Source organism: Mustela putorius, unplaced genomic scaffold (assembly GCF_011764305.1).
Source record: "Mustela putorius furo isolate JIRA1106 unplaced genomic scaffold, ASM1176430v1.1 tig00537248_pilon_pilon_pilon, whole genome shotgun sequence".
NCBI classification, from domain to species: Eukaryota; Metazoa; Chordata; class Mammalia; order Carnivora; family Mustelidae; genus Mustela; species Mustela putorius.
Window position 1 is genome coordinate 3101873 of NW_025422387.1, and position 15741 is coordinate 3117613.

General features: G+C 59.8%; 1 protein-coding gene across 22 annotated transcripts in view; it reads left to right on the forward strand.

Moving 5' to 3' along the window:
- Nucleotides 1-15741, forward strand: part of NCOR2 (nuclear receptor corepressor 2) — a 206997-nt gene that overhangs the window by 49342 nt on the left and 141914 nt on the right. For all 22 annotated transcript variants that reach the window (XM_045073531.1, XM_045073536.1, XM_045073532.1 and 19 more), the window contains one exon: nucleotides 14593-14803. In XM_045073531.1, coding sequence (XP_044929466.1) covers nucleotides 14699-14803 — 105 coding nt within the window. In that variant the 5' untranslated portion in view covers nucleotides 14593-14698. The remainder of the gene's footprint in view (nucleotides 1-14592; nucleotides 14804-15741) is intronic.

Here is a 15741-nt window from a genome sequence, read left to right on the forward strand (position 1 = left end):
ACAGAAGAGAAGGCACACAGAGGACGCTGCGTGAAGACGGACGGAGACCCCAGGGATGTGGCCAGATGCTGGAGGAGGCTGGGGGGGGGCTCCTGCCCGAGAGCCTTCAGGGGAGCGAGGCCTGCCCACACCTTGATGTGGCACACTGGGCCTCCAGATCTGGAGAGAATAAATTTCCATTGTATTAAGCCACCCGGCTGACGGTCATTTGTTACAGCAGCCCTAACAGACTAATAGAGCCGGGGACCCCACTCTATGGAGGCTAGAGGGAGCTCTCCCTGGGGAAGGCACGTGGGGGTACTCTTTCCTACCGCACGCTGAGGGTCCGGGACCTAGTGAGGTCGTTGGGGTAGCTGAGGATACCCCTTTGTGCCCAGGGGCGTGGGGAGCCTTGTCGGAGGGGTCCAGAACCCAAATCCAGAAATCCCCAAACCTGCCCGGCTAGCTCTCCCGCCTCGGGTGACCCTGCTAAGGGGCACAGAACCCAGGAGGCAAGAGGCTCCCCACATTTTATGCTGGGCCCTCCGAAGCCTCTAACACGCATTCCCCACCTGCCTGGCCACTCCTGGGCTGCAGCCATCCCCTGCCCCGCCCCCACCCCCAAGCCACCTTGCTTACCAGGTGCCCTTGATAAAGGGAGACACTGAGGTGCAGAGAAGGCAGGCTGCAGCACCCTGTGCTAGGGATGACCTTCAGACTCTCGGCTGTGGCTAATGCACGGGCTGGCATTGCAGCTCCAGGGAGGAAAGGATCAGAGCTGCGGGGGAGCAGGCGGTGTAGACGGATTAGTTCTTGCGACGCACTGGCCTAGTGTAGATGGCACCCTGAAATCCGACTTTAAGTAGACCCCTTCTTGGCCTCAGTTTCTCTGTTCACAGAGTGGCCTTGGACCTTCGGCTTGGAGTCTGCAGTAATGCTCTCAGTGTTCAGGGACACAACAAGCCACTTATGGACGGCCTGCTGTGTGCACTGAGCCGGGACTCAGTGGTGGACACAACAGAGGCAACTCCTGCCTTCATGGACCGTGCCTTTGGGGTCGTGGGGAGATGGGGAACAAGTCAGCAGAGACTTGGGGAAGGAGGACTCTAGATCCCGATGAGGGACGTAACAGAGCAGGGGGCCGGGGTGGGGCTGAGGGTGCTGCCTTCCTTCTCCTCCTGAGACCCAGGGTGGGGATTTGTAGTGAGCTCTTGGGGAGTGGCCAGGTGGACATGGAAGTAGCCATGGCCCATCTGCAGAGACCTGTGGCTGCCTCCAGCTGGCAGGACATGGCTGGACCCATGAGCAGTGATGTTGGCTATAAGGCTTCTGAGGCCCTGACACCAGCCTGGCGGGGGGGGGAGGCCGGGAACTGCCTGAGCAGGGAGGCTGGGGTACAGTGGTGATGGGTGCCGAGGACACATGGGCTAGGAGGTAGATGCTGGAGAGGGTGAGCCTGGGTTTGCATCCAGGCTCTGCTACTTGCTTGCTGTGTGACCTCAGACAAGTTACTTAACCTCTCTGTGCCCCAGTCTTACTTCCTGTGGGTACTGTAATGGTTAGGTGAACTGATGACAGTGAGCACTGTGTTAGCAATTTGCTATTATGCTGAGTGTGAGGCTCTCACCTTGTGTCTGTTATCGGGACTGCTCAGGACCTAGAATCTGGAAGTAGAGTTTGTTCAACTTTCCATGGTCCTGCTCCTGCCCCTGAGACATAGAATAGCCTTCTTTGGCCCCAGAACCTGCACCTCCCCGTCTGTGAGCGGCGAGGTGAAACAGACCTGTGGCCACATGGAGGTGGGGCGGGAGAGAGGACAGTGGGAGGAGTCAACACCGATGGGATCAGGGCGGTGGGGGAGGGTCAGAATCTTCCCCTGCTCCTGGTCTGAGCCACGGCCACCCTCCAGGCCCAGAGCAGCTGCCTTTACAGCCAGCAGGGGCGGGGCCGTGTGTGTGTGTGTGTGTGTGTGTGTGTGAGAGAGAGAGTGTGTGTGTGTGGTGCAGCCTGCAGGGCCTTCTGGCTGCGGACAGTGCCCTGTCTGAAGGGAAGGGTTGCGGGGGCGGGGGGGGGGGCCCGGCGCAGCGCAGGGAGAGCCGTCCTTGCCAGCTCAGGATGTTCCTCCAGAATCCAAGGCCAGAGGCTCCACTTAGTGCCTGGGGCTCTGTGGGTGGGAGTGTGCCTGCTGCTGGGGGGTGACCCAGATCTGAGGCAGCGAGGAGGGGCAGCCTTTGTCTGCAAAGTTGCTGCCTGCTGGGTCCCTCATTAAGGTCCCTGATGGCTCAGCACGGGGCCAGGAGACTGCTTCTCCTTCAGGGTGAGAGATGGGGCAGGCCTGTCCCAGACTCCTGCCTGGCCCCCTCCTTCTAATCTGAGTCCGTCCTGGGCTCCCATCTCATTTCTCTTGCCTCCTTCCGGCCGGCTTTGGAGATTTCCCTACCCGCATATGCGAGGGAACCAGAGGGGAGAGACCAGATTCCAGGGAGATTCATGGTATAGAATTTGGGTTTTAAGGGGTTGCTATCTTAGGTGTCTTGGTAGCAATCGGCAGATTCCCTGCTCCTCCTGCATTTATAGCATGAAAGACTCAGCGGAAGCTTCAGGCACGGTTGGATCCAGGGGTTCTGATGATGAGGTGTTCCCCATGTCCAGTCCCTGGGAGCCTAGGATGAATCATCACAACCTTGCAGCCCAGCGGAGGTTAAGCCTGTTGTGGCCGATATCACAACAGGAGTCATTCGAGTGAGGTCTATGGGCTTCGCTTGAGAGTTAAGTGCTTCCCTAAACACCAATGACTATGGCCGTGGTTGTGGTGCTGCTGGGCTGCTGGGGCTGCTACTGAGACTGTGCTGACTGGCCAGCCCTGGGAGGCAGGGTCAGCCCCCTTCAGAGTCCAGGATCAAGGGTGCAGGGGGAGTCATAGGTCAAGAGACAGAACGGTGCAGTTTGCAAGGAGTGAGTGCGGGACAGGCGGACAGCAGCTGCGGACCACGGGCAGCTCACTGCGTGTATTGGAGATGAGCCAGCTTGGGGTCCTGCCCAGCCCCCCTTTCACAGCCAGTGTGTGTCCTTTGGGGTGGGGGATGTTGTTTAAGATTCACTGGGTAAGTGGGCTCAGCCCCGCCCACTCCCTGTTTTAATTAGGGGCTTCTCAGTTCCCCCTCCAAGTCATGTGGGGGAACGGTCCTGCCTGTCACTCTCTCCCATCCCTCCTCCCCCTGCCCCCAGCTCCCCCGGGGCTTTGCTGGGCTCTGTCTTGTGGCTTTCAACTGACCACATGCCAGAAGCCACAGGTCACATCCTGGCCGCCCACGGGCTGTATTTGGATGTCAGACTGATTTATTGGGTTGGGTTTATAGTCCCATGTTTTTGAAACAAAACTGTAAATTGAGAGATGTCTCAAAGTCAGACTTTTCTTTGCCTGAAAGACCTGGGAGCTGGGATCCCCTGGGCCACATTCTCGAGCGGCTGCGGTGCCCCCGGCTGGGGCTGAGTGCGGCCACCCTCTTCCCATGTCCTTTCACACGTGCGGCCGCCTCCTTCCCCTCCCCTGACACAACACCCGCCTGGTATGCAATCTTCCTTTCTCTTTTCCCCCCTCCTTATTTCAGGCTTGGGACCCTCTCCCCTGGAGCCTGGTTAGTCCTGTTCCCTCCGCCAAGTGATGATCAGTTCTCAGGGGACCGCTCACCACTCCTGGGCACTGAAGCCTGCGTTCCCTTCTGGAACTCCTGGCTGCAGGGGCCGGAGGGCCTCTTGGATTCTTGATCACTGATCCGTCATCAGAGCCTAACTGATGAACGAAAGCCCTCAGGGAAATCGAGGGGCTCCTGTGATCCACTTTCGGGCGGATCAGAGTGGACCGTTCCCCCTCGGGCAGGCATCCGGGGTGCTGGAGGGGCCTCCCGGCCAGGCCAGTGGGAAGTGGGGGGTGCGTGGCAGGGCTGTTGTTGAGTGGGTGGGCTCCCGGGCCTGCAGGCCGCTGCTGGCCAAGCTATTCTTAGCCGCAGGAACATTTGTCGTCCTTCACATGTGGTGGAGGACGTCCCCCAGAGAACTGCCCTGAAATACTCAGGACGACCCCATAAATTCCTCAGAAAGCCGTCCTTGAGGGCCCGGCGTGCATGGAGGAGGGGCAGGGGGAGGCGTTTCCGGCAGCTGTACAGCTGTGGACACATTTGCCAGATGTTGATGCAGGGAAGCTGGTGGGAACCCAGAGTCTGCTGACCCTGCTCTCTCGGGGTGGCCCCCTGCCCCCTCAGGGTCTTGGCGAGTGATGGGCGGGGCCGGCAGACTGGCAGTGTGGGGTTTCAGGCCAGCCTGTCCCTGTGTCCTGGCCTCTCAGGCCTCCCCGGAGGCTTCCTGGGCTGGGGGGGCTGCCAGGGTTGGGGGCGAGTTCTTGACTGCGGTCCCTCTCAGTACCTGGCTGGCAGGGGCCGTTGCCTGCCAAGACCCCCGGCAGGACCTTTGGCAACACCCATCTCTTTTATGGGGCAGCCTGGGCATTGGGAGCCACCAACAGAGCAATACTGGCCTAGCTGGGTGCCTGGGTTAGCAATCAGGGAGGCCTCCCTGGAGGAGGCATGCGTTTTTTTTTTTTTCTCCCCCCCTTATTGGTTTATTTGTTTATTTATTTTTCTGATTATGGTGTGAGAGACCTAACAAAAATGTTACCATCTCAACCATTTGTAAGGTACCGTTCCGGACGTTTACCGATGGTGCACACGTCACCACCTTCATCTCCAGAGCTCTCTTGTCTTGCAGAACAGAAATTGTCCCCTTTAAACACGAACTCCCCGTACCCCGTCCTCTAGGTCTTGGCCGCCACCCTTCTACTTTCTTTCTGCATCTGACTGCTGGGCACCTCCTGTGAGTGAAATCACAGTGTTTGTCCTTCTGTGTCTGGCTTCTTTTACTCGGCAGAATGCCAAGAGCTGGGCTCTGCGGCCCATTTACTCCTTGGGTGTCGGTTTATTCCTGTCCAGGCACCGAGGCCGACGGACCCGGGACCCCGAGCCCCGCATCCTTGACCCTCCCGGGGTCCTGGGTTAGGATGCGGTCATGGGCCCCCCTGTGCGTGGATAAGTAGTCATGGTGAGCGGGCACCGACCGTGCTGAGCCCCGACATGGGTGCCTGCTTGTCTGCTCTGATCTAAGCCCTGGGGGTGGGTGTGCGGAGGGTCGAGCAGCGTGCTGGGGTGTACAGCTGGTGCCAGCGCCCCTCCCCCACAACCCCGACACCAGCGTCCTCTCTGGTCTCACCCCCCTTCCCTCTGCAGAAAAAATTGCTGTTTGGAAGCCCAGATGGAAGAGCTGGGCCTAATGGGAAACACGTCCCTCCCGGGGCGCCCAGAACGTGATGAGGAAGAGCCAGGAAAAATCGGGCGTCATGTCTGTGAAACACCCAGGAGGGAGAGCGAGTCACGCGACAGGGGCCCTCGTGTGGGACCTGGTGACCTTGTGTGCGGGGATGCTTTGTCACAACTGTGGCTTCTCTCTCTCCCCCCGCTTTAAAATGGAAAGGCAGGGGAAGGGGTCCGGGAGGGAGTGATTGTGAGCAGATCTGACTGTGGTGGGGAGGGTGGGGGCGGTGGGCAGGGCTGGGCAGCCGAGCTGGCCCGGCCCAGTGGACGCAAATGTACCACTGAGATTGGAGACCCAAGTGAGCCTCCTTGGCAGCCCTGAGCTGGGCCTCTCTTCTGCTCCCCTTTGGGGAGGGTGTGCGTGGCTGGACCTGCTTGCCTTCTGGCTATGTGACCTCAGGCAAGTGAGTCCACCTCTCTGAGCCTCGGTTTCCTGATCTGTTGATCAGGGCGGTCCAGTTTGGTGAGGGAGATCGGAATCTTCCCCTAGTTTGGGTGCATGATGAATGTCACCTGTGGCGCAGGTAGGACTGTGGATAGATCGCGGCAGCTGGGAGGAGCTGCGGGGGCGGGCAGTGAAGCAGAATCTGGGGCGGCGGGGGTTCTAGCTGTGGCTGGGGATCCTTTTGAGGGGACGCAAGAGGTGGGCCAGGTGCCCGGGGTGTGTTTGCTACCAGGCCTCTGGTTTGCCCTAGAAGGTGGGTGCAGGCTGTGCAGGCTCTGTCCGGGCACCCGGCCATCCCTCTGGACACTTAGCTTTCGTCCCCACGGCCCTGGGTGTTGTTCCCCTGGGGTGTCTGAGGGGGGCTCCGCTCAGGCCACTTGGCCCGCTTTGCTGGATGCACCGCGTGGGCTGTGGGATCCCCCCGAGGAAGGCAGAGTCCGGCCATGAAGCACCAACCTGCCGCGTGTGTGCCTGCCTCTTCCGGGGCCTCAGTTTCCCCACTTGCAGAAAGCTGGTGTTGAGTGAGCAGCCGCTTCCTCCCTCGTCCAGACCCTGCTAGGCCCAGCCCACCCCTCCCGCAGGAAGCCCTCTGCCTTCTCTGTGTTTGGGTGCAGGTCCCCCCGCCCCCGTCTTGCATACCCTCCTTGTCCTAGGGACTTGCTCTGGCCTTCATTTGGTCGGGCCCAGCCTCAGTTTGCTCATCTGCAAAGTGGGGAGAGTGGTAGCACCTGCCCAGCGACAGATATCGCCCCCTTCATCATTGTCAACTTGCCCTCCCCACGCCCCTCCCCCCCATATTTCGTGTAACAGAGGGAACTTGAGTTATGGCCCTCATTTGGGGGCACGTATCTGTGGGTGTCGAGCTTTCCGTGGCTCTTTTCTCAGTGTTCTGAGAAAATCCCTGTTCTGATTCTGGAGTTCGGGACTGGAGGGGACTTGGGGTGCAGTTGTGCAGGTTTGGGGGTTCATGGGCATGACGGCGCTTGCGTGTGTCCCCAGCTGTGCCTGACCGGGGAGCCTGATGTGGGAGTATCAGCGGGATGCGAGCAGGCTTGGCTCTGGGGCTTGCTTTAAAAAGTGAGACCCAGAAAACTGGATGGTGGGACAGTTAAATCGAGGTCCCTCTGCTGATTTGTCTGTCCGGTTTGTTCCATCCATCCATCCATCCATCGCCTCCTCCCTCTCCCCTTCATCCATCTGTCCACCGGCCCGTCCTTCCCTCCCAGTCCATCCTCTGTGGAGTACGTGGGGTGAGGAGCTGCTTGCTCTGTCGGGTCAGGCCTGTCATTGGATGGTAGCTCTGGCTGGCAGCTGTTTCTACCCACCTGGTCTGCTGCCGTGACCCCAGGGCCTGGCATGGTGTCCGCATACCCGAGATGCTCAGATACTCCCGACTGACGGGAGTGGGGCAGAGACCCGTCCGGGGTGGGCGTGTATGGACCGGCCTCAGCTTGGGGACAGGCAGGCGGCGCTCCTGAGTGTTGAATGTGCAGGCCCTGAATCCTCAGGGCTGCGACTCTTTGGACAGAGCCACAAGCAAGCTTGGTTGGGTTCCTGGCTCCTCCTTGGGGAGCCCGAGGAGCTCTGTGCTGGGTCAGTGGCCGCTGATCCTGCCTGCGTGGGAGGGGGTGCAGGGGCCCGTTTTCTTTGGGACCCTGAATGGTGGCTGTAATAATGTTAAGATTCCAGATGGGCTGGTCCTTTTACTCGCATACGATGCTCAGAGACCCCGGGACTGAGACCCCCTGATGGAAGGAGCAGCTGAAATTTCCTTTAACACAGGGGCACCGGGCTGGCTTGATGTAGGAGACCTCAGCATCACTGCTGCCCAGAGGGGTGACCCCTTCCTTTCTTGCTCAGAGAGAGAGGCTGTGTGACCTCATGGGGCCCGGCTCACTGCGCTCTTACCATCCGGGCCTCCCTGCTGATCCTTCCTCTCCTCAGGGCCTTTGCACTGTCTGTTCCCTCTGCCTGAAGCAGCTTCCCCAGACATCTGCACACCTCCCTTCTCCCTCCCCTTCCGTGTCTTTACTTAAAGACCCTCTCGGGTGAGGCTGTCTCGACCATCCCGCCTCCCCCCACCTGCCCCTCTCCTGCTTCTGTTGTTCTCCACGCCACAAACACGTCCCAGCATTCCTATTGTGACTCCTGTCTTGCCTGCTAGAATGGCAACTCAGCAAGGATTTGGGGTCTTTTTCTGCCACTGCGTCTCAGAACTTGCCCTTTAAGGTTGTTGGAGCCATGGTTGAAGGTGGTGAGCTGTGGAGGCAAGGGGCAGGGACTCTGCCTTCGCCTCCTGCCCTCGGGGGTCCTGCGGGCTCCTCTGGGCTCACTGGGGCCACCTCCCGTGGGGCTCTCTGTCTTGGGGCTCTGCCGAGAGCCGGATCCCGGGCATCCACCCTGCGCCAGGAGGCAGATAGTTGTCAGGCTCATTCCCATTCTTACAGTACGCCAGAAACTAGAGACTCTGGGTGCCTGGTGGCTCAGTGGGTTAAGCCTCTGCTTTCAGCTCAGGTTATGATCTCAGGGTTGTGGGATCGAGCCCTGCATCGGGCTCTCTGCTCAGCGGGGAGCCTGCTTCCTCCTCTCTCTGTCTGCCTGCCTCTCTGCCTGCTTGTGATCTCTATCAAATAAGTGAATAAAGTCTTTTTTTTTTTTTTTTTTTTTTTTTTTAAAAAGGAAACTAGAAACTCAAGGTGTAAGCAGTCAACTTTGTTCTAGCTGGTGTTTCCACCAAATCCTAACCTCACATCCCAGAACAGGCCCCGCGCACACGTGACTGGTGCTGGCTTTAGCTCTCTGTTCTCCCGGGCCTGGGCTGTTTGGTAGATATTCGCCGGATGCCTACTGTGTGCCAGGCACTGTGCCAGGCTCTGGATTCTGGCCGTGAACAAAACATTTATCGAGCACCGACCTTATTCGGCTAAATCTAACTCCAGCCCTCTAATTCACGTCCACCCAGAATCTGGGAATGTGATCGTATTTGGAAAGAGGGTCTTTGCAGATGTCCTTAGTGGATGAGGGCGGGCCCGGAACCCAGTGACTGGGTCCTTCCCAGAGGACAGGACACACAGAAATGAGGGACAGGGCCAGGTGATAACCAGCGGGGACGGCGGTGAGGCGGCCCCAGGCCAAGGGACCCCTGGGCCACCAGCAGCTGGAGGAGGCAGGAAGGATCCCAGAGCCTCTGGGGCGGGGAGCGTGGCCCTGCCTGCACCTCGATTTGGGACTCCTGGCCTGCGGAACAGTGAGTGGATGCGTTTCGGTGGCTTTCAGCCATCCAGCGTGCGGTCATTTGTTCACCGCTGTCCCAGGAAACCAGCACACCTACTATGTGCCCGCACTCGCGGGGCTCTCAGCAGTGAACCAAACCAAAAGTTGGTCAAGTAGCTACTGAACGGTCCCACGCCCTTCTAGATGCTCAAGGGCAGCAGCGAGGGGGGCCGCGGGGTTCCTGGCACATGAATGTTTCTCTGGCCCGGATGGACCGTGGGGGCGGGGGTGTGCAAGAGACCCCGTCCCCTGTGTGGGACCTGCGGCTTGGCCCGGCCCCCGAGAGGATTCTGGCGAGCGTGCCTGTATGTGCGTGTGCTGGGGGCTTCTCTCTGCCGACAGCTGAGGGCTCCCCCACCTGCCCCAAGTTCCCATGTCTGTGCCCATTAGTTACGGGAAAGTTTCAGGCTTGTGTGGCGCAGACAGCTGCCCTTTCATCTTCTCCGGAGGCTGGGCTCAGGTCTGAAGGCTCCCAGGCACATTTCAGCGGTCTCGGCACCTTAACGAGCACACCCCCGCCCCCGCCCGCATTCCCCCCACTCTCAGAGACATCCCAGCCCCGGCTTGCTGTAATTCCACTCTCCCCAGAGCTGAAGCCGCTGCACTGGACATGGAAAATCTATGGAATGTGCCTGTGAGGCCGTGGCGTCCTGCCTGGGGCCAGAGGGGAATGTGGGGGCAGCAGGCTCTGGCCTCACCTGGTGTTGCCGGCACTTGCCTGGACAGGTTCCCTGGTCGAGCACCTGCTGTGTGCCGGGCCCACTGAGAGGCTCTGGGGTGCAGCAGGGATCAAGGCAGACAGAACCAGGAGCAGCGAGGTTCTTCCTGCGGGTCTGGAAGCCTTACCAAAGCCACGCAGCGGACAGCACAAGGGCTGGGAGGTTAGGACTGGGGGTTGCCGGTGCAGGGGACCCGCAGCCCAAGGGCTCTCCTGGGGACTGCCCAGGGGCCCTTGCTCGTTGCTGCGGTGTATGCGGGGGGCCCCACCGTGGGCCATTCACGGGGAGCCCCATCCTGGTCTGTGCATGGGACCCCCTGCCAAGGGCAGCCCTGCAGTTCTTGGCCGTCAGTGGCCCTGGTGTCGCGGTTTGTGGCTGGGGTGTGTAAGGCCTGGATGGGCCTCTCGTGGCCCCGTCTGGGGCTCTGGGGCTCAAAAGCATCTCCTGCCACCTGACTCAGCAAGTTCTTCACTTCTCCCGAGTGCCATCTTCTCTCCTTGGAGCCCTGACCTTTTTGATTTGGCCTCATTGAGCACCTGCTGTTTACGAGACGTGACGGCAGCACTTCCCAAGCATGCTGTCCTCCGAACAGGCCTGAGGGTCCCCGTCCCTCGGTGAGCTCCGTCCCAACCTTCCTGCCTGCTTCTCCTGCTCTGAGACCGCAGTTCTGGTCCCGCCAGCGTCGTCTCTTGCTTGGACGTCCGCAGCAGCCTCCGGGTCTCCTGGCCGGCTGCTTGGAAACACACGGACCCTTTACTTCCCCCGCCGCTGCCCGTGCCTCCTTGGGGCCCCGAGAGCAGAATCCATCCTTGCCATGCCCCGGGAGCCCTGAGCGATGGTGCGCCCTCCCTGCCCTGTGTTCACTCAATGTATTTCTCAAGTGCGTGGTGCCTGGTCTCACCTCTGGGCTCCCGCTTGGGCGTCGGCCTCCCTCTGACTCCCTCTGACCATCTTGTGCCCGTTCTAGGAAGGGCTTCCTGATGCCCCCTCACCCTCCCCGAGGCTGGGCTAGACTGGGTGGGCTTCCTCCTTCTTCTCAGCTCACAATTTGCTGCTTGTGGTACGCTGTGGGGGCACTGAGACCCTCTGTGGCTGGGCCCTGCCTTATTCACTCGCTTGGGGCTCAGCCCCCGAAGTTTCTGTAAATAAATGGGTGCCCGCTACCCTCTCCTGACCCCAAAGCCACCAGACCCATGGTGGGATCAGGCCTGCCGCGTCCTCTCCCTGCAGCTGTCTGGGTTTGTCTTCAGAACACCTTCCAGCCCAGTCGAGATCCGGGGTACCCCCCTGCCGTCCCTTGGGGCTCCCTCATCCTCCCCACCCCGTGTCTTTGATGAAGGAGTGTTCTATTTCTTCTTGTGGTTCACATTCAAACCTCCGTGAAGTCAATGCTTAAATTTGTTTTTCCATTCACAGCGTGATGCAAATCCTCCCTTTACCTAATTTTAACACTGTGTGGCGAACCTGGGAACCCGGGGGTCATCGGCAGTCCCTGCTCACCCCCTCAGCCCTCGAAGCCTCCAGTCTGTTTTCTGTCTCTACGGGTTTGCCTCTTCCGGGTACTTCCTGGACGTGGACCGAGGCACGATCTTGGCCTTCTGTGACCGGCTTCTTTTTCTTAGCGTGATGTGTTCGAGGTTCGTCTGTGGTGTGGCCTGTGTCAGTGGTTCATTTCTTTTTGTGACTAAATCATGTTCCACTATATGGATGGACCACAATTGTTTTGTCCGTTCATCCGTTGGTGGACTTTTGGGCTGTTTCCACCTTTTGGCCGTTGCGAATAATGCTGTGAACGCTCGTATACATGCATTTGTTTGAGTCCCAGTTTTCTGTTCTTTTGGGTATGTGCCCAGGATTGGAATTGCTGGGTCATTTGGTAATTCTATGTTTAACTTTCGGAGGAACCGCCAAAATGTTTTCCTTAAAAAAAAAAAATTTTTTTTTTTTGAGCTGGCAGTAAATGGGACTGAGGTTGAAAGGGATGGAAATTGGGTTTCTTAAGTAAGCTCGTGGTGAAAGCCAGAGTCCCCTGGCTTTGGGGACGACATGCGTAGGAGGACACTTGTCAGGGAGCTGCTGGGGTGACCTGTTGATGGCTGAAGCCCTCCCAAGCTTGGCGGTGGACGTACCGTGTGTCTCGAGGGAGTGGGAAGCCAGCCAGACCCTGGCCTTGGCGTGAGCGGGGGTGGGTATGCCGCCGAGGATTCTCCAGGGCTGGTTTGGAAAGGTGTCACCTCCCCGGTTCCTGGAGCCCACGTGTACCTCTGGCAGAGGCGGCAATCAGGAAGGCTGTGGGAAAATCAGCCTTCTCGGCCGCCTTCTGCGGTGTCGAATCAAATAGAGATTTGGAAGTTGCCCGAGGTGCTCTTGGAAGGAGGGCAAGGCGTGTGCGCGTCTCCCCCACCAACGTGCTGGCCTCACCCCCTCGGAGAGAGGGAGGCAGCTGCTGAAAGCCCAGAGAGAGCAGACTAGAATTTGCATCGCTGCATTGGATGGTGGGGGGGGGGGTCTCCTGGGCTTGGAATGAACTGGAACAGTGGGAATTCTGGAACGGGGGTCCAGCAGCAGTGGCCACACCGGCCCCTATCTCAAGACCAGTTGCTTGTCTCCGGGCTGCAGGACAGATGCCCCGTTGCCCTTGGTGGGAACTGGCAGCGCAGGTCCCTCCCCCTCCCCACATCAAAGCATCACTAACCCCCTCCACCCCTCCCACCTCCAGCTAGAGCCAGTACAGAGAAGGTTCTAGTGAGAGCAACACTCGTAGCGCGTGTTAGCCGAGCAGGTGTTCCTATGCTCATAAAAATTACACGGTGCCTCCTGTGGGCTGGGACAAGCCCACGAGGGAACTTCCTGAGGTGCTTGTAGGTCCCTGACTCCTTTCTTTGCTGGGTGAGTCAGAACTTGTGGTGGCAAGTGACAGAAACCCAGGTTGGGCTGGCGAAGCAAAACACACAGGAGTGTCTCAGCTCTCCTGAACGAAGGAGCAGGCTTCTGCTGCCTTCAGGCTTGGCTGTCTCCAGGACCCGACTATGCTCTCTCCACCCTCAGCTCCGTCCTCTGGCCGGTTGGTGTCGTTGTTGGGCAGGCACCTGCCATGAGGTGGCCTCAGAGCACCCCGCCCCTTCCTGGTTTCCTCCAGCAAAACTCTCAAGACTGCTTCTCATTGGCCTAGTTTTGGTCACATGCCCATCTCTGAACCAATCCCTGGCCCAGGGGATTCAGGAATCTGATTGGTCCGACCTGGATCCCGTGACCAGTCCTGGATCCCGAGGAGGGAGGATGGCTCCCAGAAAGGACTTGCCTAGTCTACAGCCATGGAAGATGGGGGTGGGGAGTGGGACACAGTTAGGCCCCCAGATAGGGGTCTCCTTCCTCCTCTGACCCCTGCCATCTCCGCCCTCCCTCCAGCATTCTTTCGCATTAGACCCCCACCAGGCCGGTCACCAGTGGAAGGTCCAGGCGTCCATCTCGGAGGAGGCGTCCACCTCGTCAGTGTCAGGGGAGGGCGATGAGGGAGGCTATGAGGTGACGGGGAGCTGGAGGTGTGTTCTGTTTGGCTGATCGAGGGAGATGCGACCCCAGCCCTCCCCAGCACGCCAGGGCATCCAGGGTGGGGGCTCTGTGCCATTTTGGGGTTTCCTAGGCTGCGGGATGGGGCTGTATGTGGCAGAGCCTGACGGACACACTTTTCTGAGGGGCCGCTGAGGGTGGGGTGGGCTCTTGCTCTGGGCTTGGGCAGCGGAGCTGAGGGTCACCTTCACGGGCCCGTGAAGCCGCGGCCGGAGAGGGAGAGATGGATCCTGGGCGGGATGGAGGCCCCCAGAGATTTCCAGGCAAACGCTGCTTCTGACCGGGGGCTCCTTGCTCCCTTGACTTGAGTCCTTTCTTCTTCCCGAGTCTCAGTTTCCCCACCGGACTGTTGATTGAGATTCGTTCTAGCCTGGAGACTCGGGTGGTTTCTCCCCCGAGGAAGGCAGTGTTTCCCCGGCCCCCAGCAGCCATCTGGGGCCCTGCTGGCTCCTGCCCGTGTCCTTAGCTGTTTCCCCCACCTACACCCCATCCCCTCACTGCCCCTGCCCAACCCCTCACTCCCAGCTCTGCTCCTGCACAGGGTCGCGGAGAGGCCCAGGCAGGCCTGCGGGGTCCCACTGTGACCTGGGTCCTGCCGGAGCTGACCCTGCCCACCACGGCCCAGGACACTCATGTGTGCCTCACCCTGGCCGTGCCTCCCAGGACAGGTTCAGCTGCCTGCCAGAACTGGGTGCTTTCGGAAAACTTGGCACTGGTGACTCAGAAACACGCAGAGGTCCTGGGGTGGGTTCGGGTGGTTGACAGGGCTTGGGACCCTTTTGGGGGTGGGCACCATAGACTTGGGGTTCCATGAGGTGAGGTTGAGTGGGGGGGACCCTTGGGACCCTTTGGGGATGGGTGAAGCAGCGCCCACAGAGTTGGGGTTCCACAGGGTGAGGTCAGGGGCCTGAGGGTGCCTGGGAGCCATCTGGTGGGGGGCAGCGTCCCCAGAGCGGGGATTCCTGTGTCTGCTGGGTGAGGGCCTTGGTTGGGGGTGGGGTCATGGCTTTCCATGATGTGGCTCTGGTGGCCGCGGTTGGCCTGGCCTGTGGCTCAGCGGTCCCTCCCATGCCGGTGGCGTCTCCCGCTGTCAGTGGGCAGGGAGTGCCCCAGCGGCATGGAGGAGTGCCTGTGTGCTGGCCCTTCCTCAGGGACCGACAGAACGACTAGGGGGCCCCACCAGGTTCCCCGGAAGGGCCATTGCCCTGTGGCTGATCTTGTTTCTTCTCCGGTTTTCCCTCAGGTGCCTGTGACAGGGCGACCCACAACCAGATGACAAGGACTGGCATTTAACCTTAGTGACCACTGAGAGATTAGTGGGGCCCAAGAGCCCCAGGACACTCACCGCCATGTCGGGATCCACGCAGCCTGTGGCACAGACGTGGAGGGCCACTGAGCCCCGCTACCCGCCCCATGGCATTTCCTACCCCGTGCAGATTGCCCGGCCCCACACGGTAAGTAAGGGGTGCGTGTGTCCCTGGGGCCACCTTTGGGGCCTTCTTCTCTCACCGAGTCCGCGTGAGGGCTGGCGTGTCTCCAGCGGTGGCCAGCCAGGGCTCCCTGTGTCCCCCGAGGGGACGTGGGGTGCCACAGCAGAGACCACTGGCATCTGGAATTTTGCTGAATCTCTCAGTTCCCCTTTGAAAGCTGGGAAGGTGGAGACTGGGGCCAGGTTGAGCTGGGATCTCTGTCTTTCAGAGCCAGTAGGGGAATTTGCATACAAACATGGGGCACCTGCTGAATACAGTTTCCTGGCAGCCCAGCCTCCCCTGGGCCCCTTCTTGCTTTTTTGGGGGGTGGGTGGGCATTGCTGGGAGACCCTCTGCGCCCTGAGCCTTGGCTCTGGAGCTCATTCACTGTGGTGATGCTTGGGGCCCTGCGAGGATGAACCTCAGAACACGTCCCGTTTCTGAAGCCCTGACTTGGAGACCGGGGTGTTGGTTCTGCTCACCGAGGAGCCGCCCCTTCTCTCGGGGCTGACCACCCTGTGGGGAGGCAGAAGTGGTCTCATTGGCCGGCCTGCACGCTTGTGCGCCCTTGGTCAGCTCTGCTAAACTGTCCCCTCGCGGTGGCCCCATTTCCTGCCTGTTTCTCTAGCTGTGTGTGGCTGTAAGGATGGGCCTTTGCTTCTGGTCTGTTGGCATTTATTGGGCACCTACTGGGTACTACGTCTTTGGTGCTTGCCAGAGGGCTCTCAGGGTCTTGGGCCTCCCCGTACAAGCAACTGGCAGCTTAGTGGGGTGTGTGTGTGTGTGTGTGTGAGGCCTTGCAGTTGCAGTTGGGGAGAGGTTGGCTCTGCTGGCCTGTGTGTGTGTGTGTGTGTGTGTGTGTGCATGCGTGTGTACAGCTTGGCGTGGTTCCTCCTCATCAGAAGAGAGGAAGTGGCGTGGGA